Source organism: Eschrichtius robustus, chromosome 12 (assembly GCF_028021215.1).
Source record: "Eschrichtius robustus isolate mEscRob2 chromosome 12, mEscRob2.pri, whole genome shotgun sequence".
NCBI lineage: Eukaryota > Metazoa > Chordata > Mammalia > Artiodactyla > Eschrichtiidae > Eschrichtius > Eschrichtius robustus.
In genome coordinates this window covers 39,935,409-39,960,469 of record NC_090835.1, presented here as the reverse complement: position 1 = coordinate 39,960,469, position 25,061 = coordinate 39,935,409, and the positions used below count along the sequence as shown (strand labels likewise).

The 25,061-nt window shown below is 47.7% G+C and overlaps 1 protein-coding gene across 3 annotated transcripts in view; it reads right to left on the bottom strand.

Moving 5' to 3' along the window:
• PFKFB4 (6-phosphofructo-2-kinase/fructose-2,6-biphosphatase 4) overlaps nucleotides 1-25,061 on the bottom strand; it is a 42,077-nt gene that overhangs the window by 4,715 nt on the left and 12,301 nt on the right. For all 3 annotated transcript variants that reach the window (XM_068558033.1, XM_068558031.1, XM_068558032.1), the window contains exons 4-12: nucleotides 20,136-20,202; nucleotides 17,677-17,751; nucleotides 17,259-17,315; nucleotides 16,768-16,889; nucleotides 14,874-15,081; nucleotides 14,178-14,324; nucleotides 2,517-2,621; nucleotides 924-1,053; nucleotides 756-818 (exon numbers count right to left, since the gene is read on the bottom strand). In XM_068558033.1, coding sequence (XP_068414134.1) covers nucleotides 756-818; nucleotides 924-1,053; nucleotides 2,517-2,621; nucleotides 14,178-14,324; nucleotides 14,874-15,081; nucleotides 16,768-16,889; nucleotides 17,259-17,315; nucleotides 17,677-17,751; nucleotides 20,136-20,202 — 974 coding nt within the window. The remainder of the gene's footprint in view (nucleotides 1-755; nucleotides 819-923; nucleotides 1,054-2,516; nucleotides 2,622-14,177; nucleotides 14,325-14,873; nucleotides 15,082-16,767; nucleotides 16,890-17,258; nucleotides 17,316-17,676; nucleotides 17,752-20,135; nucleotides 20,203-25,061) is intronic.

The window sequence follows — 25,061 nt, the reverse complement described above, 5'->3', positions numbered from 1 at the left end:
AGTCCTCCCAACTTAGGCAGCCGCGGAGGCCCCGTGAGGAAGCACTAGGCAGCGTGTCAGGCCCGAGCCTCTGGGCCACTGGCCGGCGCAGGCTCGCCGAGGAGCCCGGGCACCAGGCGCAGCCACGGTGAGGATGAGCGGCCCACCTCGGGGGCTGAGGGCGGTCTGAGAAGCAACAAGCCTAGCTCAGTGAGGGGCCACTACGCTGAGCAGACCCGCACCCAGCCCCGTCTCACACACGAGGTGGGATCACCATGGTGCCAGGCGCTCAGTGCAAAGGGGGACGAGGCGATTAACACGCACTGGGATGACTGCAGCTGCCACTGAGCTTTACAGTGATTGTCCCGAGGGCACAACCACGTGAGAGTGCCTCGTCCAGTGTTGAAGGGGAGGAGCCGGGACTCAGGAGGTTAGGAAGTTGCGTGAGGCCTCTGCCAGCAGAGCCCAAGGCAGAGGCGCATATTTTCAGGTCCGGGTCCTGGGGGCCGTGGGGCTTTCTGGGGGATTTTGGAGAAACCAGTAGAAAAGCCCTTCATGTGGGTGGGTGATGGTTAAGGAAGGATCATTGGGGAGGCTTCCTGTGGCCGCAGGAATTAAAACAAAAAAAATTAAAAAGCAAATTGGGAAAGGTGGTGGGGTGGAAGGAGGAGGAATGAGCATCTAATGAATTTTCAAGGGAGGGGTTTGCAGAAAATCACGGAACCCTGCAGAGAGCCAGTCTGGCAACCAGGTCAGCATGCGGGAAGCTTCTTTACCATAAGCCACAGGGGTCAGCTTCAGGACCGTGTGCAGCGGACACTTGAGGTAGGGCAGCTGTTCTGTGGACACAGACGGAGAGGGCTGGCACCAGGGATGCCCAGGTGACAGTCCCCTTCAATCTCTCTCACAGTCACATCCCACCTCCCCAGGGGCAGCGTCCGCACCTGCCGCCTTGTCAAGGAAGTAGGCCAGGAGGCAGCGCATCACAGCCTGGTGGCAGATGACCAGCACGTTCTCTTGCCGCTCCAGCTCCATGATGACAGGCTCGAGTCGCTGGACCAGGTCCTCATAGGACTGCAAGGGCAAGTAGGAAGCGTCCCTCAACCCAGCTCCGGGGGTAGGGATGGAGACGTTCTGGGTAGTGGGCTACCTTCTTCTGAACTCCTCACCATTCTGGCAGTCTGACAAAGGGATCACCTCCCCTATCCCAGGGCCAGGTCCCAGTAGGACCAAGAGGGCAGGGCTGGGGCTTAGGCTGCGTCCAAGGGGCCACCTCTGTGCCCATCCTGGGGCCCTTTGCTGAACCCTCAGCTGCTGGAATTCACATGCTGGCAACTGATGACAGGTGGAGAAGACACGGCTCCCTTCCTACCCAGCGCACGTGGAGTACACAGAACGAGGCTTGTGGGGAGGGGAAGCAAAACCCTCCCAAACTTGCCAGAGTGCAACCTGTCAGAATGCCTGAGCTCCCAGGAAGGACCCTCACAGTCTGCCTGCCCTGTACCTCCCCTGGGTGCTGTGAGGGAGCCCTTGGACCAACCCCGGTGACTGGCAGGTCTAGAGCTTTTCACTGGGAGACCCAGCCCTGGGGGTTCACCCCTGTTTGCACACAGTGAGCCGTCCTTCAGAAAAAGAAAAGGCCTCAAGCTTGGAGCTGAGTTTGCCCCATGATTTGATTGGGAGTAATACCAACTTGTGCCAGCCCCTGGTATTTCTGGGGAAATCCTAGATTGCTTCTTTCAGCAACTAACTTCCCTACCAATTTCCCCCCTGTATTCTCAACTTTGAGCAGCCAGCTGCTTTGTTTCTTTTTACTGTTATCTGGTTTGGTTCTAAATCTGGGCTCTCCCTCACAGTATGATGTGGGGAAATATTAATGCTACCCGAAGCTGTCCTATTCCCGAGGACAGCACAGCATAGGCACCTGTGAGCCTGGCATTTGGGCAGGGGGTTTCTGCATGTGTACATGTATGTGTGTACGCAAACCTGTGTGTCTGTGGGAGGTATTTTTATTTGGCCACTGCCCCAGGTCACGTCCTAGAAGTGGGAGATACATGAGTCAAAGGTGACACTGTTTCTACCCGGGGCCTGGGCTGAGGCGAGAGCCAGTCTGAGGGGAGGTGACAGTGCAGGTGACTTATGGTAGCCACGACTCACCTGGGGAAAATGAATCCCTAGGTCTGGATTCAGGGCTAGGGGTGGTGTCTGGAGCTGCAGGGAGGATGGGGTCACCCTATGACACTTCCAGGGATGGGGAAAGTAAAGATGGGGAGTGATGGGAAACAGGGCTCCAGGAGGCCTCAGGGCTGGGATTCCTGGGCAGCACTGCTCACCCACCACCCAAGGAGGGGCCTGCAGCCTGGGCCACGGCTGAGAAGTGGTGGAGGTGACACACACACCCAGGCTGCCTACCTCTGAGGCCAGGCCCCTCCTGCTGCCCACGGAGCCTCTGCAGAGTCCCTCGGGGCCCTCAGTCACAGGCGGTCCTCCCAGGCAGGCAGCAGGTGGCTGGGACTAAGCCCCCATATCCCACCTACCTCCCCCTTGGGGTACCGGTACCGGTACTTGTCCTGGTCTCGCAGGGCAAATTCCAGTGGATAATGATCCTGAATTTCCTCGTAGGTCATCTCCTCACAGACGCCCTAGGGAGACACCACATTCATCACACCGCCCACACCAGGCCCAGGGATCAGCCCTGTGTCAGGGGGAGGGCATTTCCTGGGCCACAGGGCCTCTCCCAGCTGGGAAGAGCAGGCACCCTGGGAACACTAAGCAGGGGCAGCCTCACATTTGGAAAAAGCTATCACACGTCTTTTCCACCCACCCATCGTCCATCCATCCAGTTTATGCCATAAAAATAAACACAGAAATGTTAACTATGTGTCTTTTCTAATGTGTCTTTTTGTCTTCTGTGCTATGGAAATACTACAGCAGAGTATGGATTATTGCACAGGCTATAAAGTAAGATTTCCCTTGTGTCATTCAGGATACACACACACGCACAGCATAGAGTATCGTATACAAATGCCATTTTAAAACAAAACAAAAGAGCCCAGGAAAATGTGTGGACTGACCGGTGTCAGTCCTTCTAAGGCTCAAGCCAAGAACCAGCACACAGGAGGTGCCCAGAGAGGAAGCAATATAATGCCCGTAATAAAAAGCTGCTGGACTATTTACAATAGCCAGGTCATGGAAGCAACCAAAATGCCCATCGACAGACGAATGGATAAAGAAGATGTGGTACATATATACAATGGAATATTACTCAGCCATAAAAAGGAACAAAATTGGGTCATCTGTAGAGACGTGGATGGATCTAGAGACTGTCATACAGAGTGAAGTAAGTCAGAAAGAGAAAAACAAATATCATATATTAATGCATATATGTGGAACCTAGAAAATGGTACAGATGAACCGGTTTGCAGGGCAGAAATTGAGACACAGATGTAGAGAACAAACGTATGGACACCAAGGGGGGAAAGCGGCAGTGGGGTGGTGGTGGTGGTGTGATGAATTGGGCAATTGGGATTGACATGTATACACTGATGTGTATAAAATTGATGACTAAAAAAAAAAAAAAAAAAAAAAAATTGATGACTAATAAGGACCTGCTGTATAAAAAAATAAATAAAATAAAATTCAAAAAAAAATATGTGAGAAACTATAAAGTGGGGGTCGGGAGAACAAACTGTGACACTACGATTCATAACACACAAAATAAACAAATTATTCTGAAAAATAAAAAATAAAATCAAATAAAAAATAAAAAGCTGCTGGTTTCTACCTTTGTCCTCGGGGTTTTTTTCCTAGACAAAGCCTTGGGGGCAAAGTTGTCTATTAAAAAGGAAAAATGATGAGGAAAATTTAAACCTATAAATGCCTATATCAAAAAAGAAAGATCTGATATCACTAATCTAATCTTCTACCTTAAGATATTGGAGGGACTTCCCTGGTGGCACAGTGGTTAAGAATCCGCCTGCCAATGCAGGGGACACGGGTTCAAGCCCTGGTCCGGGAAGATCCCACATGCTGCAAAGCAACTAAGCCCGTGTGCCACAGCTACTGAAGCCCATGCGTGCCTAGAGCCCATGCTCAGCCACAAGAGAAGCCACCGCAATGAGAAGGCCACACACCGCAATGAGGAGTAGCCCCCGCTTGTCACAACTAGAGAAAAGCCTGTGCGCAGCAATGAAGACCCAACGCCGCCAAAAATAAATAAATAAATTAAAAAAAAAAAGATTAGGGGGATTCCCTGGCAGTCCAGTGGTTAGGACCCCATGCTTTCACTGCTGAGGGCCCGGGTTCAATCCCTGGTTGGGGAACTAAGATCCCACAAGCCACAGTGTGGCCAAAAAAAAAGTGATTAGGGTGATGGCTCAGAAGGAAGTGAAGGACAGTAGAGAAAGCCTCTATTGCGTTAGAGAATACGTATATTATCATGAACAGAACGTTGCTAGAAATATGAATGTTTAGGGATTCCTCTGGAGGTCCAGTGGTTAGGACTCCGTGCTTTCACTGCCGTGGCCCCAGGTTCAATCCTTGGTCAGGGAACTAAGATCACGCAAGCTGTGTGGCGCGGCCAAAAAAAAAAGAGAGAGAGAGAGAAAAGGCAATCTTTATCATAAAGCAGCAGATAACTTGGCTGAACTGTGTTCTAGTGTGGGCAGCTATAACAAAAAAAGGCAGATAATGACAAGTGATAAGGAGGATGCAGAGAAATCAGAACCCTCATACACTGCTGGTGGGAATGTAAAATGGTGCGGCCACTTTGGAAAACAGCCTGGCAGTTTCTAACAAGCTTAAACGGAGTTAACATGGGGGACTCCCTGGCATCCCAGTGGTTGGGACTCTGTGCTTTCACTGCCAAGGGCCTGGGTTCAATCCCTGGTCAGGGAGCTAAGATCCCACAGGTCACACAGCACAGCCAAAATAAAAAAATAAAACAAACAAAAAAACACAGAGTTAACATATGACCTAGCAATTCCACTCCTGGCTATCTACCCAAGAGAAATGAAAACATGTCCACACAAAAACTTGTACGTTCAGAGCAACATCATTCCTAAAGCCAAAAAATGGAAACTACCCAAATGCCCATCGACTGGTGAATGGATAAATAACATGTGGTATATCCACACAATGGGATATTATTCGGCAATATACAGGAACAAAATACTGATACATTCTACCACAGGAGGAATGAAATGTCCAGAATAGGCCAATCTATAGAGACAGAAAACAGATTACTGGTAGCCTAGGGCTGGGGGGAAGGACTGGAAGGAAATGGGGGTATGGGTACAGGGTTGCTTTTTGGAACAACAAAAATGTTCTAAAATTGATTGTGGTGATGGTTGCATAACTCTGTGAATATACTAAAAACGATTGAATTGTACAATTTAAATAGGTGAACTGTATCATATGTGAATCATATCTCGATAAAGCTGTTGTTTTTAAAAAAGGAAAAATAAGACAGTAAATTGTGGATTGGGCTAAGAAAAAAATCACAACATTAAAATAGAAGACTAGCCCAAGGCTGTTTACCAGAACAGAGGAAAGAACAAAGATAAACATGGAAAGATGACTAACAGATCATAGATACTAGAATAGTTTCCAAACTAAAGATAAAGAAGGGAATCCAGTGTATCTAGGAAAATAATCAGATTAACCTCAAAGAAAAAAAAGATCAGGGCTGCTAAGGCTTCTCTGAAAAACCAAATGCTACAGCCATATCCGTGCCCTTGGAAGGCAGACACCAGACCCCTAACCTGCGTCAGGGAGCTGCTATCTGCACGAGAAAGAAATCAGGGCTGGAAACCTCCTGTAATGCCCACCAGCCACAGCTGATGAAAGCCCACAAAATGGGTTAAATGAGCTATAAAATGGGTCACAGAAATTGCTTACTCTTTTGAAAGAGTTCATCAATTCTAAAGAAGAGCTACAACAGATAAAAAAAAAAAAACCTTGACACTATACTCTGCCCAATTACAGTAAAAAAAAAAAAAAAAAAAGGGGCAGAAAGGAAACAAATGGAAATAACACATCCTCATAATTCCCAACAGAGTCAAGAATTATTTTCCTGTTACTAATTTTGATAAGTATATTTTAGTTATTCCTTTATTTACAAGCATTCTGCTTAAGAATGTTTTTGAAAAGCTGTAAGGTAATGACTACTGGAATAAAAACACTGCTTGCCTTCCAAATCACAGAAAAGATGATGTTTATACAGAAAAAAAAAAAAATGAGATGAAGAGAAATCTGCAAGGTACTGGGGAAAAAAAAGGACGAAGATAGCAATTGTAATAATAAATATGAATGGGTTTAGATTCCTAAATGAAAAAAGCTCTCAGGCCAAAAAATAAACCAAAGATATGTTCCTTTCATCTAAAGAAATGACAGAAAAAGGTTAAAAATAAAAGGGAGTAGGCATAACAAAAAAAACATGGACAAAAAGCAAGGATGGCAAATTAAAACCACAGTGAGATACCACCTCACACTCATTAGAATGGCTACTGTAAAAAAAAAAAAAAAGAAAAATAACAAGTGTTGGCACAGATGTGGAGAAATAAGAACACTCGTGCACTGTTGGTAGGAAAGTATAATGGTGCAGTTGCTATGGAAAAAAGAATAGCGGTTCCTCAAAAAAATAAAAATAGAATTACCATATGATCCAACAATTCCACTTCTACATATGTACCAAAAAGAAATGAAAGCAGTGTTTCAAAGAGATACTTATATACCCATGTTCATAGCAGCCCTATGCACAATAGCTAAAAGGTGGAAGCAACCCAAATGTCCATAGATAAATGAATGGATAAGCAAAATGTGGTATATACATACAATGGAACCATATTCAAGCTTAAAAATGTGATTCTGACACATGTTACAACATGGATGGACCTTGAGGACATTATGATAAGTGAAATAAACCAGTCACAAAAGGACAAATACTATATGATTCCACTTATGTGACATACTTAGAGACAGAAAAATCATACAGACAGAATCAAAAAGACAGAAAGTAAAATGGTAGTTGTCAGAGGCTGGGTGGGGAGGAGAAATGGGGGTTATTGTTTAATGGGTATAGAGTTTCCATTTTATAAGGCGAAAAGAGTTCTGGAGATGGGGACTTCCCTGGTGGTCCAGTGGGTAAGAGTCCGCACTCCCAATGCAGGGGGCCCAGGTTCAATCCCTGGTCAGGGAACTAGATCCCTCATGCATGATGCAACGAAGATCCCACGTGACACAACTAAGACCCCACACAGCCAAAAATAAAGTAAATAAATAAGTAAATAAATAAATCCACATGCCACAACTAAGAGTGCGCATGCCGCAACTAAAGATCCTGCATGCCGCAACAAAGATCCCACATGCCGCAACTAAGACCCGGTGCAACCTAAATAAATAAATAAATATTTAAAAAGTAAATAAATCTATAAACATTAACATGGTTACAAAAATAAAACTATTAAAAAAAAGAGTTCTGGAGATGGATGGTGGTGATGACTGCACATTATGAATGTATTTAATACCACTGAACTGTGCACGTAAAAATGGTCGTTAAGATGATAAATTTTATGTTATGTGCATTTTACCAAAAAAAAAAAATTGGAAAAAGAAAAGCAGGGATGATAATATTCAAATTAGTCAAAGTATAAATCCATGCAAAAAGTGTTTTATATTGAAACAGGAACCATCCAAAATGAAGGCTGAGCCACAGTGGAGTAACTGGTACCAGATTTGCTCTCGGCCCAACATAAACAATTCAAAAAAACTGGACAAAATGTATGCAACAATTGTTTGTAGACACTAGACAACAGGCAGAGCAGGGTTGTGATCCTTCAGAAGGGACACAAGGAGCCTACGACTGCAGCAATTTACTGCAGGCACTTCCTGGACTGCAGAGCATCACAAGAAAAGAAGAAGACACAAAAAAGAACAAAACTGAACTCCTAGAGCTTAAAAACATAACACCTGGGCTTCCCTGGTGGCGCAGTGGTTGAGAATCTGCCTGCTAATGCAGGGGACACGGGTTCGAGCCCTGGTCTGGGAAGACCCCACATGCCACGGAGCAACTAGGCCCGTGAGCCACAACTACTGAGCCTGCGCGTCTGGAGCCTGTGCTCCGCAACAAGAGAGGCCGCGATAGTGAGAGGCCCGCGCACCGCGATGAAGAGTGGTCCCCGCTTGCCACAACTAGAGAAAGCCCTCGCACAGAAACGAAGACCCAACACAGCCAAAAGTAAATAAATAAATTAATTAAATTAAAAAAAAAAAAACATAACACCTGAAATATAAAGTTCACTGGATGCTAGATGAGTTTAACAAAAACAGCAGTAAAGATAAGTGAGCTTGAAGATATAGCAACAGAAACTATCCAAACAGAAACTTGGAAAGAACAAAAGACTGAGAAACAATGAACAGAAGCTCAGTGACCTGTGGGATTATCCCATAGGTTCTATATACTATACTAAATGGTCTAACATACAAGAAGTTGGAGTCCAGGGTAGGAGACAGGGTAGCAGAAAATATATTTAAAGAAATGATATCTTAAATTTTTTTTCAAACTCATATTTAGAAACCTAGAAATCCAAGAATCTCAATGAACTCTAAGCAGGATAAACATAAAGTAAAACATACCAAAGCACATCATAATCCAATTGCTTAAAATCAATAATAAAGAGAAAATAGAGTAAAAGAAGATACATTATATACAAAACGAAGATAAGAATGACAGCAAACTTCTTGCTAGAAAACAGTGTGACCCAGAAGACAATAGAGGTGGTCCATTGGTGGTCCAGTGGTTAAGAATCCGCCTTCCAATGCAGGGGACAAGGGTTTGATCCCTTGTTGGGGAACGAAGATCCCACATGCCACGGGGCAACTAAGCCCATGCACCACAACTAGAGAGAAGCCCACGCACCACAACTACTGAGCCCGTGCCCTCTAGAGCCCGCGTGCCACAACTAGAGAAGCCCACATGCCGAAACTAGAGAAAAGCCTGCATGCTGAAACAAAGAGCCTGCGCGCCGCAGTGAAGACCCAGGGCAGCCAAAAAAAAAAAAAAAGAAGAAGAAGAAGAAGAAGAAGACGACAATGGAACAGCATCTTTTAAATGCTGAAACAGAAGGAAGTCTGTGCTGTTTCCTCTCATTTGCCCCTCCATATCCTTCTGCTTCTCCACCTGCTCTCTGCCCCAGGAGGCTGACCTTTGTGCACGCATCTACAAGGCTCCCATGGCCACTAATGTCTTGTTGGGCTAGGCCATGAGGAACACTGGCAGGAGGTCACAGGGAGGGAGGAGAGTGAGGCTGAGATGTTTACTCTGACTCCCTCCTGAAGAAGTTGCTTTCAGCGGTCTAGGCCCTCACCCAAGGTTCCATCCCACCAGGCTGCCCTTTCCTCACTGCTCCCTGTCCCCAGGTTCCTATATCCTCTCTCTCCTCTGCCCAAGGGAAGCAATGGTCCCTGTTGTTACGAGGTCCCTATATCCTGCCCATTATCTTTGAAAAAGGGTCCTTTTATAAATCCTCATTGAATTAACCTAATTGGAGTGGCCATCTGTTTCCTTTTATGTCCCACAAATTCCTAAGTCATGAACTTTACTTTATAATAAAACATCAAAATATGTGAAGAAAAAAAGGTAAAATAATGCAAAATTCTTGAAAATGCAAGAAAAATCAACAAAATTATAATTAGAGTATATTTAACATTCAACATGATCAAATAGAAAAAAAAAAGACAGAAAATTTGAATGATATAATTAAAGTTGAAATTAATGAGATACACAAACTTTTTCTTTTGAAAATTTTCAACCATATAGAAAAGTACAGGGCTTCCCTCATGGTGCAGTGGTTGAGAATCCACCTGCCAATGCAGGGGACACAGGTTTGAGCCCTGGTCAGGAAAGACCCTACATGCTGTGGAGCAACAAAGCCCGTGCGCCACAACAACTGAGCCTGCGCTCTAGAGCCCGTGAGCCACAACTACTGAGCCCACGTGCCACAACTACTGAAGCCTGAGCTCCCAGAGCCTGTGCTCCACAACAAGAGAAGCCACCGTAATGAGAAGCCCACGCACCGCAAGGAAGAGTAGCCCCCACTCCCCACAACTAGAGAAAGCCTGTGCACAGCAATGAAGACCCAATGCAGCCAAATATAAATAAATAAATAAATTTATTTTTTTAAAAAATGTACAGACGACAGTATAATGCACCCATGTACCCACCTCTTAGCCATATATGTTAATAACACACAGCTAATCTTGTTTCAACTAAACCTATACTTGCTTCCCTCTCCTCAACCAATTTTGAAGAAATTGCTTTGAAAGAAATTACTTTGAAGAAAATGCTAGACATGACTCCATTTCATCTTAAATACTTCAATATGAGACTCTAAAAGTTAGAAAGCTTCATTATCACACACAGACATACACACTGACACATACACCCTGTGATTCCTCCATATAATTGGATAATGGAGATATATTGGATGTTGTATCTAACTAACAGGCAACAGTTGCTTTCAAATGGCCATGAGATGTTTATGAAAATTTACTATCTAGGCAACAAACAAAGCCTCTAAAAATTCCAAAAGGCTGGGACTTCCCTGGTGGCACAGTGGTTAAGAATCCGCCTGCCAGTGCAGGGGACACGGGTTCAAGCCCTGGTCCGGGAAGATCCCACACACCACAGAGCAACTAAGCCTGTGTGCCACAACTACTGAGCCTGTGCTCCAGAGCCCATGAGCCACAGCTACTGAGCCCGCATGCCATGATTACTGAAGCCTGCATGCCCAGAGCCCGTGCTCAGCGACAAGAAGCCACCACAAGGAGAAGCCCATGCACCACAATGAAGAGTAGCCCCTGCTCGCCGCAACTAGAGAAAGCCGACGCGTAGCAACGAAGACCCAACACAGCCAAAAATAAATTAATTAATTAAAAAAAAAATTCCAAAAGGCTGAACTGCAGGTCACATTCTTGGACTTCAACACAATAAAATCCATCAGAAAATCATTTTAAATGCTTCCATTATTGAAGAAGAAAGAATGACTATAAATGCCTCAGTCAATAAACTCTAGAAGCTTTTTTAAAAACTGAAAGAAAGTAAAAGGAAAATAACATAAAAGCAAAAAAATAAATGAATTCGGAAATAGAAAAACAATAGAATTGATACAATCTGAGATCTGGTTCTTTGGGGAAAAAATTCAATGAGTGACTAATCTCTGACATATCTAATTAAGAAGAAAAACCCCACAATATCAAAAGATGGGAACAGAGGTAATAGTTGATACTGAGATACAACTACATGAATATACTCTACTGTTACGTACTAATAACTTATTCTCATGAACAAATAAATTTTGAATAAAATAAACTATCAAGATAACTCAGGGATGGAGAGATAAATAGCAAGTGATAAAGCAGGTATTAGGACTTCCCTGGTGGTGCAGTGGTTAAGAATCCGCCTGCCAACGCAGGGGACATGGGTTCAAGCCCTGGTCCGGGAAGATCCCACATGCCGCGGAGCAACTAAGCCTGTGCACAACTACTGAGCCTGTGCTCTAGAGCCTGCGTGCCACAACTACTGAGCCCACACGCTTAGAGCCCATGCTCCACAACAAGAGAAGCCATTGCAATGAGAAGCCCGCATACCGCAACGAGGAGTAGCCACCGCTCGCCACAACTAGAGAAAGCCCACACGCAGCAACAAGGACCCAACGCAGCCAAAAAATAATAATAACTAATAAATAAATAAATAATAAATAGACTTTCTAAAAAAAAAAAAGAATATACAACAGAAACACAAGGCACTTAAACTGGGAAGGTAACAACTGGATTATCCTTATTTCAGAAGATATGACAGCTCCCTGAGATACAGCTAAGATAATCAACTGAAAAAGTACTAGAGCAAATAAAAGAATGGTCACAGGTTTTCTGTGGACCAGCAATAACCAGACGGGGGACAAGATCTTATTCACACAGAGGCTTCCTCCATGAGGCCAGGTGACCCAAGCTGCCAAGGGACCCTCTGGAGATGTCCCTGGTTAACAGCCCCCCGTCAGCCTTCTTGGCCTGGCTCCCTACATGAATGCTGTGCCTGTGGCCACTCCAATCTCATAATGCCATGGATGCCCCCTTTCCCTTCCCCAATCTTTTCCAGCGGGGATGGATTCCATGGCATGTGGCTTCATCATCTTCCTCCCTACTCCTCTCCTCCTCTGTCCAACTTGCTTCCATCTCATCCATAGGGACACAACTGAACAAGTTCGTGAGCTGAATGAGTGTCTGCCTTTTCCACAGCTGCATCCATCTGCTAGGGGTGAAGGATCGCCCCCAGAACACAGACAAGGGGGCCACAGAAGACTCCTGGTCTCCAGACAAGCCAACTCTTCCCCTTGGCTAACGCCCACTGGAAACTCCTCCTTCCTTTCACTCTTGAGTGAAACCTCCATGAAGTTCTGAGACACAGTACTCTATGGCCACCTGCACCCCTCTCCTCTCCTGATACCCTGGAATCTGGGCCTCCGCCACCACTCAGGGCCTCCTGTCATCTCATTCTCTCCCTTTCTACCAGACCCTCACCATCAGCTTACACACGGCCAAGTCTCCCTTGACTCTGAGTCCCTTGCCCCCCACTCACTTCCCCACCCATTCCCATTGGGCACCAACCCAGTAGGCTCATGCCAAGAATCCCACTGGTCTTATGACATCCCAATGGTCAGTTTGGAGCCTGGCCTCACTCCGCCTCCCTATGGTATCTCACCCCACTGACCACTGCCTCCTCCTCTCTGCCTTGACTCCCATGACCCCATCAGCCTGGTTTCCCTTCCACCTCACCAGACACCTGTCCATAGCTTCCTCCACAGCCCCTTAAATGCCAGGGCTCCCCTGGGCTCTGTCCTGGGTCCTACTTCGCCTCCCTCAGCCACCCGATCCATTCCACAGTTTCAAGCACCATGTCTGTGGGGGAGATGCCCAAGCCCCAACTCTCTTTGGAGATCGGATTGGCTCCTGGGTACCTGCTCTTGAACATCTCCCAGGAACATCTTCCTTTCATTCACTACATATTTACTGAGCACCTACGATGCGGTGAACAAAGTAGATTAGTTCCTGCCCTCAGGTGAGCTCATCACCTTCCTTGCCCCAGAACCCTTCCCAGTGGCTGGAAATCTGGAGCCACCCTAGATCCTTTTTAGACCCCTGCTTGGGCATCATCAGCCTCTATCCTTTCATTAGGATCTTGGTCCCCAGCAACTGGCCCAGTTCCTAGCACAGAGTAGCCTCACATAAATATGTGATAAATAAATGAATAAACATCCCTCAAGTCCATCTACTCCTCTTTCACTGCCGCCACCCAAGTTCCAGATGTCACCACCTCACCAGGCCACTGCAAGTACCTCTAACTAGTCTCCCTTCTCCAGCTTGTCCCCCCACCTCATCCCAACAAAACAATTCTATCAGTTGGGGTGATCTTTGTAGGATTCAAATCTGATCTCGAGACTTCCATATCAGGCAATGGTAGACTAGCTTGTTTTAGACTAACACTCCACTGAGAGCTACTAGAAAAGCCAAACAGAAATAAATAAATAAATAAATAAATAAATAAATAAGTCTGTTCGATATCACCCTAGAGCCACAAGGTAGAGAAGACCTGAGGGGCCAAGATCCTGAAGTGAAGGGAAGCCCAAAGAGGTGAACCTGGTATATGGCATCATTTTTCCCTTTGAGGTTTTGTTGATTTGAAAGTGGCAGTTAAAAGCATGACAAGTCAGCTGGTAGGCAAAATGGCTGAAGAGGGTCAAAAGGTATAAACTTCCAGTTATAAGATAAATAAGCCCTGGGGATGTAATGTACAGCATGGTGATTATAATTAATAATATGTATCATATATTTGAAAATTGCTAAGAGAGTATGTCTTGAAAGTTCTCCTCACGAGAAAAATAAAATGTGTAACTATGTGGTGATGGATGTTAACTAAACTTATTGTGATAATTATTTCACAATACATACATACATCAAATCATCACTCTGTATACCTAGATAGTTATATACAAAAGAAGGGAAGGAGGGAGGGATGCATCAGAACCCTAAACAATAATGAAATGTTAAAGAAAAAGCTCTCCCTGACCCCCTTCAACACTGTCACCCTGGGTGAGCGCAGCTGTGCCCAGAGCTGGGCAGTGGAGGGAAGAGATGGTGATTACCGCATCAATCTCGTTGAGAACTTTCCACTGCTCATAAGGCACACCCAGGGCCTCAGCCGTCTGGATTGTCCTCTTCATCTGGCTTGTCCAAACCTTTAGGTCCTTGATGTTCTGATCCCTGATGAACTGGGCCAGACTCCTGGCAAACTGAAACACATCACAAGCAAATTCAGATGCACAGGTCCTGGGTTGCCCTCAAAGGGTCCACGGGGCCCAGCCTTAGAGAAAACAGGTTTGGCAAAAAACACGAACTAACTCTCGATGACACCGACACCCACACCCACAAGTGCTGTCCTTGTGCATTCTTCCGAGACCCTCAGGTCTCATCAGGTCCCCTGCCAGTGCTCACCCCTCGACCATGTGCCCTAGGCTGTGTGACCTTCCCACTGAGGTTTCAGTGTCTCCCCTGGACTGTAGCACAGCATCAGCTGCACTGTAGCAACTCAGCTCCCTCCCAGAATGGCATGCCTCTCCAGGGAAAGGGAATCAGCTGGTGACAGCTCGCGTGCAAGCCAGAGATCCAGGCATCTGCTTGGTGACCTTCCCTATACAATGGGAACATTCCAGACTGAATGAGGTCATCCACCTGGATTGCATGTTAGCTGGCGTCCAGCACCAGCACACGCACACAGAAATAAACACACGCACACACACATACACACACACACACACACACACACACACACACACACTGACCTCCCTGCCCCGGGCGGACAGTCCTGGGTCCCCGCCAATCCGGCCCTTGAGGTTGAGCTCGCTTTCCCCGTGCCGGCAGAGGTAGATGGAGCGGGGCGTCACATGGATGTTCATGAGGTAATACACAATGCGGCTCTGGATGTGGTCAGCCACGCGGTTCACGATGTAGCTCTGCCCCACGTCCATGATCTTGATGTAGGACAGATCCCTTTCCAGAGAAGGTAGAGAGAAGCCTGTGAGTGTGACTGGGGTCCTTGAGGCCACGCCCTGCCAGCTCCAGGAACCAGCCTCAGAGCCTTGCATCTCTGACCCCACCAGGCTTGAGACCACAACACACAGGACTGCCAGCTGGTACGCGAGTGATGGGGGTGAGGTGGGAGCAACACGACACGCATGACATACAGACAAACCCCATGAGAGGTGCTCCACACTCATCATGCTCCCAAAAGGTGACATTCAAAGCGAGGGGTCAGTCCTACCACATCGGGACCTTCATCACTGTGCTATGTCCCCCAGGCCCCTCTTGCCTACCTATGAGCTCTCAACGTACTATCTGTAAGGTGAACAAGAGACAGTTTTTTCCAGGATTGACCTGGGAGTAGTTGGCAAACGCACTTCCCCTCCAGTCTTCCTGGTCAGCCATCCATGGGCCTGGCCTTTCCTTCCCCCAGCGAACCCTCCCCCGAGAACCCAGCCCGGGTCATGTGTGTGTGCCGAGTGGCCGCCATGTTCCACGCCAGGCAGCAGGTAGACGAGACAAGAAGCACAGGAGGATGGTGCTGGTGGCAGCAGCCAATAAGCCCAGCTCTGCCGCTTTCCCTGCTTTGGACCAGTGCAGCCCTGCAGCGTGGAGAACAGAGCCACAAGGAGCAATGCCATGCTGCGGGGAGACCAGGAGAACCACAGAGGCCGGGGCAGCAGCACTGGATCAGCGCCAGCCTCACTGAGGGGACTCAGTCCAGGGACTGTCCCGCAAACATCCCAGAAAACATCCCCCCAGCAGTCACTTGACTTCTTTGGTTCGTAATTATATATTCATACGTAATTATAAACAACCCAAGTTCAAGTTCATATTCCACCCTTTTCACTTAATGCTACATAACATACACTTTCCCATGTCTCTTCAGCATGATTTATAAGGACTGCGTAATACTTTATTCAGTTATTAAAGTTAACTTAATTCCTTAAGTGTTATTCACTTAACCACTGCCCCCATTTCTGCTATAATACAGGAGTTGGCAAACTATGGCCAGCAAGTCAAACTCAGCCTGGTTTTGTAAATACAGTTTTATGGGCACACAGTCATGCCCATTTATTTACGTATCATCTATGTTCCTTTAGTACTAAACGGCAGAGTTAAGTAGCTGCAACAGAGACTGTATGCCCTCAAAGCCTAAAATATCTACCACCTGAGCCTTTACGGAAAGAGCTTGCCGGTGGCTGGCTGCTGTCCCCACCCAGCACTCAGTCCCACAGATCCCTGTTCCAGAGGGCGGCGGGCGGGGCTCACAAGCACTGGTTACTGCCAGCTGTTCGTAGGCAGGGTCTGGGCACCCCTTCCCCTTCTCAAAACACAGACCACCCACTGAAAGAAGACCGTGTACTGTTTGCAAAAGCCTTGTGGGAAGACCCTCTGCATAGAAAACAGGCTTGATTTTCTGATGGAATAGCAGAAAACTGTGACTCACAGAGCTCCAGATAAAGCAGCTACGGTTCTGCAAGTCACCTCTGGGCCATGATTTCCACCCCAAGGAAAGAAACAAAAAAGGACAGACCATCTCTGCCCGCGGAGGTGGTCCCTCAGCCCCACCACCTTGAGGAGTCACAGGAGGCAGCCGAGTGGACCCCACCTACCACCCACCGCAGCCGAGGACACAGCGCTGCCCTGCCTCACCTGTCCAGGTCCTCGTCCAGCGACTCATACGAATTCTCATAGCACTCGATGCGCCTCATGAAATCTTCCGTGGCCTCATCGCTATCGTGGTTGACGTAGTCAGGGCTGCCCAGTTTCACTTGCTGCCGGGGTCAGGCACAGAGCAAGGACACATCAGGGCCGGAGGCCAGGCAGGTCGGAGACCAAGGAGGATGCTGGGTGGAAGGGAGGCTGGGCAGGAGGACTGGCCTCCCAGGGGGCCTGGTCCCATTCGGAAGCGTCCAGTGGCTCCCTGGTCCCAGCTCCCACACCAGCGCTAAGAGTATTACTGGACATCCTGTGATCGCAGTCCCCACCCGACCCAGAGATCTACCGCCTCCCCCCTGCCCACAATGTTCAAAAAGACCAAGTTAAGGTCGGCCCAGGCACCAGCCTAACCTGGAGATGGACCTCACTGTCACAGGCCATCTTGGCTGTATTACTGCTCCCACAGGGTCAGATGCACCACTCACCACGATGTTGGCAGCTATGACCTCAGGATCCACACAGATGGACTCAACAAAAAAGGTCTGCAGCAAAGACCAGGGTGGGCAGGAGGGAAGGAACCAGAGACACATTTAGGGCCCTGAGCCTGGCTCCCCGGAGCTCCCTACCCACTGAGGGCCATGCTGCCCAGAGGCCCTTCTTCAGGGGGTGGGGTCAGGTCAAGGAGCACAGAACCAGAGCAGGTGCCGCCCTATGAAGGACTCTCCCACCAAGACCCCCACTTCCTCAGAAAGATAACTCCAGGTGGAGAGAAAATCAATATCCCAAATCCACTCAGGAGCCCAACTGCCTGAAGCCGGTGGGCCTCAGGAGGCCGAGAAAGTGGCCCCAGAGGGCCCGAACGTGCCACAGCCCAACCAAGGAGGTAAGCCAAGGAGGCCTCACCTTGTAGCCGTTCTGTTCCCCAAAATTAAAGATGGTCGCTCTCCGTTCTCGGGTGGTATTTGTTGCATCAAAAACCTAGGACCAAAATGGGGTTAACTCAGCCTCTGGCCCTGGAGAAGGTGGGGGGCCACCCGACAGCTGTAGCACAGGGACCGGATTTCTCATCAGGACCAGCTGCCGTCCGGCCATCCGCCTGGCCAGTCTCCTTCAGACCTGCAATGGCTGCGCTGGTCCTCCCCTTCCTTGGGGAGCACCCCAAGGAAGTTGGAAGCAGGGCAGCAGGCACTCACTCACAAGACTTCCAGTGAAACTAGTTAAACTTGGAGAACTAAACCCATGTTTACTTCCACTCCATCCTGTCACCCCAGTAAAAAGGGAACAGGAGAGGAGAGGAGATAGGAAATGTCAACACAGTTTTTTAAGATAGACACATGGTAACTGGCTCAGAGAAACACAGAAGACCAAACACAAGCCTATACCAACCAGAGCACACCTGCTTGTGCAGAACCACAGTAGTCAGGAACAGGGCACAGGCATCTCTGAAAAAAGGGACAAGTGTGCAGAAGAAACAGGAGGACTGGCTGGCGGTGCAAGTGGAGCCCCAGGCCCCCTCCTTGCCTCCTCCAGGCAGTCTGTGACCCCCCCCCGGGCCTGCCCAGCACTCAGGTGCAGCCCACCCAAGCAGCTTTTAGAGCGTAACTTTTTACAAAGGGCATTTGACCAGGGCTCACTGGATGCTCCAGCAAAACCTCTAACATGAAAAACAAAGACTAAATCAAACAGAATAAAAGGAACTTCAAGAAATGAGGACAGGGAGGGACTTCCCTGGTGGCGCAGTGGTTAAGAATCCACCTGCCAATGCAGGGGACACGGGTTCGATCCCTGGTCCGGGAAGATCCCACAGGCCACGGAGCAACTAAGCCCGTGCGCCACAACTACTGAGCCTGCGCTCTAGACCCTGCGAGCCACAACTACTGAAGCCTGTGTGCTTAGAGCCCATGCTCCACAACAAGAGAAGCCACCGCAATGAGAAGCATGTGCACCAAAATGAAGAGTAGCCCCCGCTCACCACAACTAGAGAAAGCCCGCGTGCAGCAACAAAGACCCAACGCAGCCACAAATAAATAAATAAATAAATTCATTTAAAAAAAAAAGAAGAAGATGGGAGGGGAGTGGGGACTCAGTTGTGAGAAAGCGGCAGGGGTGGTTTAACAAAGTAAAATATATGACATTTCTCTGAGCTGCTGGAGAAGAGTTTCCTGATGGAAAGGGTCCCCCCCTAGGACCCAGCATTGTGGAGAAGACCCACCATAAAGCACATCACCTTGAAGACCCTAAAAGCTTCCCCAGAGGAAGGGGGCATGAGAAGCCCCCAGTTTCCTCTAGGAAATAAAACTTTATTTTTTTTTTAACTTCTTTTTGGCCGCAACGTGCGGCTTGTGGGATCTTAGTTCCCTGACCAGGGATTGAACCTAGGCCCTCAGCAGAAAGAGCATGGAGTCCTAACCACTGGACTGCCAGGGAATTCCCTAGGGAAAAAAAACTTTCAAGGAGGATCAGCAAATCAGAATGACATCAGACTTTCCCACAGCCACTCTAGAAGCCACAATACAATGGAGCAATGTCGTGAAAATTCTAAAGGAAACGTTCTTCCCACCCATCCATCAAATGTGAGGATAAAGAAAAGATATTTCTAGACATGCAAGGTCTCACAAAATTTACTTCCCAAGTACCTTTCCCAGAAAGCTATTAGAGGATGTGCTCCAACAAAACAAGTCAGTAAAGCAAGGAAAAGCAAGACATGGGATCCAGGAGCAGGGCATTCAACTGAGGAGGGAAGAGAAGGAAATTCCCAGGGTGACAGCTGTGCCACAGACAGACCTAGAGGGCAAATGATCTAGATGGGGCTGGGGGACAGAGCTCCAGGATGCATGCCTTCAAGAGGAAAAAGGAAGGAAAAAATAGCCCGTGTTTGACTACATAGGGTTGGGGTAGGGCCCTTTCCTGCAGACACCCTTGCTCAGCCTCGTCCCGCCTGTCCATCTGACTGGAGGGGCCAACACAGAGGGGGAATTCCCTTATCCAGCATTCAACTGATTCCTGGAATAGCCACCAAATGTTGGGCTGGATGCTCTCCACACCAGGAGAAATCACATTTGCTAAAGACTTAGGTAACATGACACCTCTAACTTGTGGAGTGGCCAAGAATGTGAGTATTCAGAGGGAAGTCCTGCAGGGTCAAACACAACCACAAGCCCAGAGGGAAATTCCTGGCCCACATCTGGCCTCTGGCTTCTTCCAGCACAGCAGCTGCAGACTTCTTCCCAGGGGCTGGTACCCAGGGGTATCTAGGGCCACATACACCCTGCCTTCCCCTCCAGATGCCTGAAAAGTAAAGGGGTAGAAGTATGTGGGCTCCCACATGTCACTCCCAGATACCACCAGGGTGTTATACTCACCGCCACATGCCCCCCCTCCTCACTAAGGAACCGCCGAACGTCTCGGAGGGCTGCCAGGGCACACTGCCTTCAGAAGAGAAAACACAGGTTAGCCAAACACCTGACTGGTTGCTGCAGGGCAGTAGGTTAGGGATATATCCTATGCCAGACAGGAGAGGGGGCAGCCCCTGGGGCCCCTTCTCTCTTTTCAAGGTTTCTCTTTCCTTGGGAAGATTTTCAGTGTTTGGTAACCCTGCTCCTGTAGGTGGAAGGCTATGTGTTCCTGGCCATCAGGAATACTTTTTTCTTTTTTTAAATTGGAGTATAGTTGCTTTACAACATTGTGTTAGTTTATACTGTACAGCAAAGTGAATCATCTATACATATACATATATCACCTCTTTTTGGATTTCCTTCTCATTTAGGTCACCACAGAGCACTGAGTAGAGTTCCCTGTGCTATACAGTAGGTTCTCATTAGTTACCTATTTTATACATAGTATCAATAGTGTATATATGTCAATCCCAATCTCCCAATTCATCCCACCATCCCCTTTCCCCCTTGGTATCCATACAGGAATACTTTTTGAAATACCACTTTTCTGTACTTTCCTTCTTCATCTCATCATGTACAAATCCAGCCTGCCATTTTGCCATATTCATGATCTAAGTGTCATGCATTTCCCCTATCAAAATAAGCACTTTTAAAACCAGACACTCCCTTGTGTGTGTGTTGGGGGCAGGGCAGGCGGGTGCCGGTGGTGGGAAAGGAGAGACAGTACTGCTGGCCCCCAAGGCAGCATTAAGCTTAATGTTCAATTTTCCTTTCTAGAAGGGAGATGTGGACTAAGAATGCCACCTGGTGTATCAGCAAACAAAGGGTGTTGCAGCCATCAAGCCAGCAGCCACTGCAGCTGCCCCCAAAGGTGCCCCCTCAGGGGACTCAGAATGGGAAAGAACAGGACACAGGCCCCAGAGAGCTGAGGTGCATATCAAAGGAATGAACCCACATATGGCACCTACCTTATCTCTGCAGAGCAGTCCCTCAGGTATCTGAGAGGCTGTCTTCTAGGCTTAAGTCCTCAGTTTTGTTCACGGAATAAAACATAAGTCTCAGCTTTTAGGCTGTTCATTTCTTTCAGTGGACCAAGAAGGCCCTACATGATCCCTTCTGGAGGAGGGTGCCGTGTCTCTGCCTCTCGCACCCAGGTCCACAGGTGCTCTGGAAGGGCAAAACCCTCACCATGACTGACCACTGACTACACTGTCTGTCCTCAGACATCTCAGCCTTTCCGTTTATTGCTGCAAAATGGATTGCCATATATAAGGATCTTTCTGACTTTATCCATTTCTCCTATAAGGTCCGAAGATAGATAAATCACTTTGACTTTTTACCTATGCAGGGGAGCAGAATTTGCCACCCCAAAATATGTCTCTTTGGCATAAGGATTATTTTAGGCTGATTATTTTTATGACACTGCAGACACGGGAGAAGCTCTGAAAACATGAGTAGAAGTTACCCTTTTTTGAGAGACATTTACAAGTATAAGGGAAATCTCCATTTGTAAGGGGGTCTCCCTCGCTGTACCAGGAGGAGGGAGATGACCTTATCTCTAGAAACTATTATCAATGCTGAAGAAACAGATTGAGTGATTGATTGATTTAGGCCACGCCAGACGGCTTGCAGGATCTTAGTTCCCCGACCAGCGATTGAACCCAGGCCCCAGACAGTGGAAGCTCCAAGTCCACAGCCAGGGAATTCCCTGAAGGCACAGATTTAAATCTGCATAACAACCTTACCCTCGTTTACTGAGCTTTTCCTGTAAATTCCCCTGACTCCTCACCCACAACATCTTTTCTCTTCAGCTGAAGATGGTGTTTAAGGAGAGGGCTTCCCAGGTCTCTCACATGTATGTAGGAGGTATACGTGCTATTAAACTTTTTTTCTGTCCTGTTAATCTGTGTCATGTCAATTTAATTATCAGATCAGCCAAAGAACCTAGAAGGCAAGAAGGGAAAATTTTTCCTCCCAAACACTATTACCTGTACTTTTTTGATGTAAGAGTAAAGTTAGATCTCCCATTTGTTTGATCTTGGGATTTTGTGTGTAAACCCCTAGTGCATCAAAGGACTGTGCCAGGCCAAGCCAGGCCAGTGTGCCCAAGCATGGAAACAGAGGCCGACCAGACTGCTGGGGTCACGAGGAAACTGGGGGCAGAGCTGAGTCCAGGTCACTGGAAGGAGCGCTGCTCTTAGGCCTCCTTGTGACCTTTCTGTGCCCTATTAGGCCTTTCAGTTAAAACCCCAAAGTGCTTTCTTCTGCCAAAAAACCTGAATTCTGAGAGTCCAGGAAGCTGGCATTGATAAGGACAGAGTAAAGGGACAAAGTAGGTGATTAGTTAATCCCACTAAGGGATCAGAAGTAAAGGAAAAAGTATGGGAGACATCTGTAAGAAAATGATCACTCAGGAAAGCAGGTTTGCTTAACCACAAAACCAAGCAGGCCTTGCTTAACAACAAAACCACGCAACAGAAGCATGAGACGTGCCCCCAGACAATAAAACAATGGTAGAATGAGACCCACATCCTGCCCAGTGTTAAGTTAATGATTCTTAGGACATGCTCCTTTGCGCTCACTAAAAACAAAAGCATAAGGAAAGGGTGACATTATATTGAAACCTGAGCTGATTTACCATATTTTAGTATACGTTACCACCTTTTTGCTCATTTCCATTGTGCCATGACAGTCCCAGTTTGACCACGTAGGGACAAGAAAACTCCTCCCCCACCCCCATGTGGAGGAGGAGGAGCTGATGATGGAAGCTTGATGTCTACTCAAGGATGAGGAAGAAGGTGGTCTTCTCCCCCTCCTCACTTTTCATTTGATTATAAAACTGTAGCCCACTAAGTTCTGGGCATGGTGCCCTCCTGCCCACCCGCTTGTAAACCTCACAAGTGTCCTATTCTAATAAATCACTTATCTATCAGTTTGTCTCTCGCTGAATTCTTTCTGCACTGAGACATAAAGAACCAGAGCTTCTCAGCGCCCCCCACATCCCCGAGACACATTTCTACAGTTTCAGCATGGCTGGGGCCATTTCTTGCCACCCACATTTAGAGCCTCATGTTCTGGACTAAGATCTCTGTGGGCTGCTCTGGCTGAGGCTGCACCAAGTAGGAGGGATCTCAGGGCCCAGGTGGAGATGCTGGGGGAACAGCCTGGGAGCCTGCGCACGTGTGGGTGTGAGTGTGGATGGGCACGCACGCACATGCATGGGGGGATATGTGTATGTGTAAGTCTGTGAGTGAGCATCTGTGAGCATTCCTTGGGCCCCTGTGGAAGTGCAGCTGTGCACATACAAGAGGGTGTGTGTGGTTTGATAAATACATTTGGTCTTTGTCCTGGGTTCTTGGCAGAGCTCCTAAGACCCTTGGAATTTCTTAAGTGATAGGAGTGATTTTTTTTTTTTTTTTTTTTTGTAATTCACAAGGAGCCCCTTCCAATCACACCTGAGTTGATGTTAATGTAGTGACTCAGGCTGGGGCCCCTAGACAGCCTCAGCAAGGGGCTGATCACCAGAAAGTGATGAAAAGGTTGGAACATTCAGCCCTGCCACCATCCTCCAGGAAGGGAGGTGGGGGCTGAAGATGAATTGAACGATGAGAGTTGAAGAGCTTCCAGGTTGAAGAGATGAGGTGCTGGGAGGGTGCCAGACCCCGAGATGGCTGGAAGTTCCCCGCACTGCCCCCTTCCTTGCCTGTGCACCTCTTCCACTTGGCTGCTCCCGAGTTGTATCCTTTATAATAAACCAGTAAACACAACTCAAGTATGTTCCTGAGCTCTGTGAGCTGGAACAGTAATCTGCTGAAGAGGGGGTTGTGGGAACCCCCAATTTATAGCCAGTTAGAAATACGGGTGCCCCCCGCCGAGACTTGTGACTGGTGTGTGAAGTGGGGTCAGTCCTGAGGGACTGAGTCCTTAACCTGTGGGAACTGATGCTAACTGCAGGTAGACAGGGTCAGAATTGAAATGAATTGAACTGTTGGACACCAGTTGGTGTCAGAGAAAACACCTCAGTGTCCCCAAGCCCGTGCGTAGTATGTGACTGAAAAGGCATAGGTATGATTGAATGTGTTCACATGCACATGGGGTATTGCACACCTGTGTGCACGATTATAAGTTTTTATATGTGTCCAAACATGCACACAGAGGATACGCACGTGTGTGAACACCCATGTGTGTACATACAGTATGTGTACACACCTTCCTGTGGTGACTGTGTGCACATATATGAGCATGCCTGGTGTGTATTTACACACATACCCATGTGTACATAAAAAGGGAGCACCTGCACATGTACACATGGCTGTACGTGCCCTCTTCTAGATCTTCCACTGTGCCCAGTGTTAGGGACAGACCTCCACATCGTGCAACTCTAGGAAGCTCACCAATGTGTACGTACCTGGGCCTCTGGGAAATGCAGGCTTCTCTTCCCAGGTTTCCCATTTTTAAAAAGTCTGATCTTTCTATTTTGCCAATTATCTGTGGGACATTTTGGGCTGGTTAATGGGAAATGGCCCCATGGCCCAGGGGCCAGACCCAGGCTTTGGCTACACGAGGGAGAGTTTCTAGGAACAGCCAGAGGGTGTGCCTACAGAGAGGCACACGTGAATCTGCCCCCAGCTTCTACTGCTGGGGCCTCTGTTCCAGCTGGGTGACTCCGGACCAGTTTCCTTACCTCTTCTGAGTCTGGGTTTCGCCATGAGAATTAATCCCAATGTTCCTACCTTCATTGGGCAGTCTGAGCAGAATGACCAGCGAGCTCTGGGAATGCCAGCTTCCTTATTCTCCCCACAAACACTCTGGATTCAGACAGGCCTGGCTTCAAATCAAACCCTGAGGGATCCCAGACAATACCACCACTTCCTGACCTCAGTCTCAGCATCT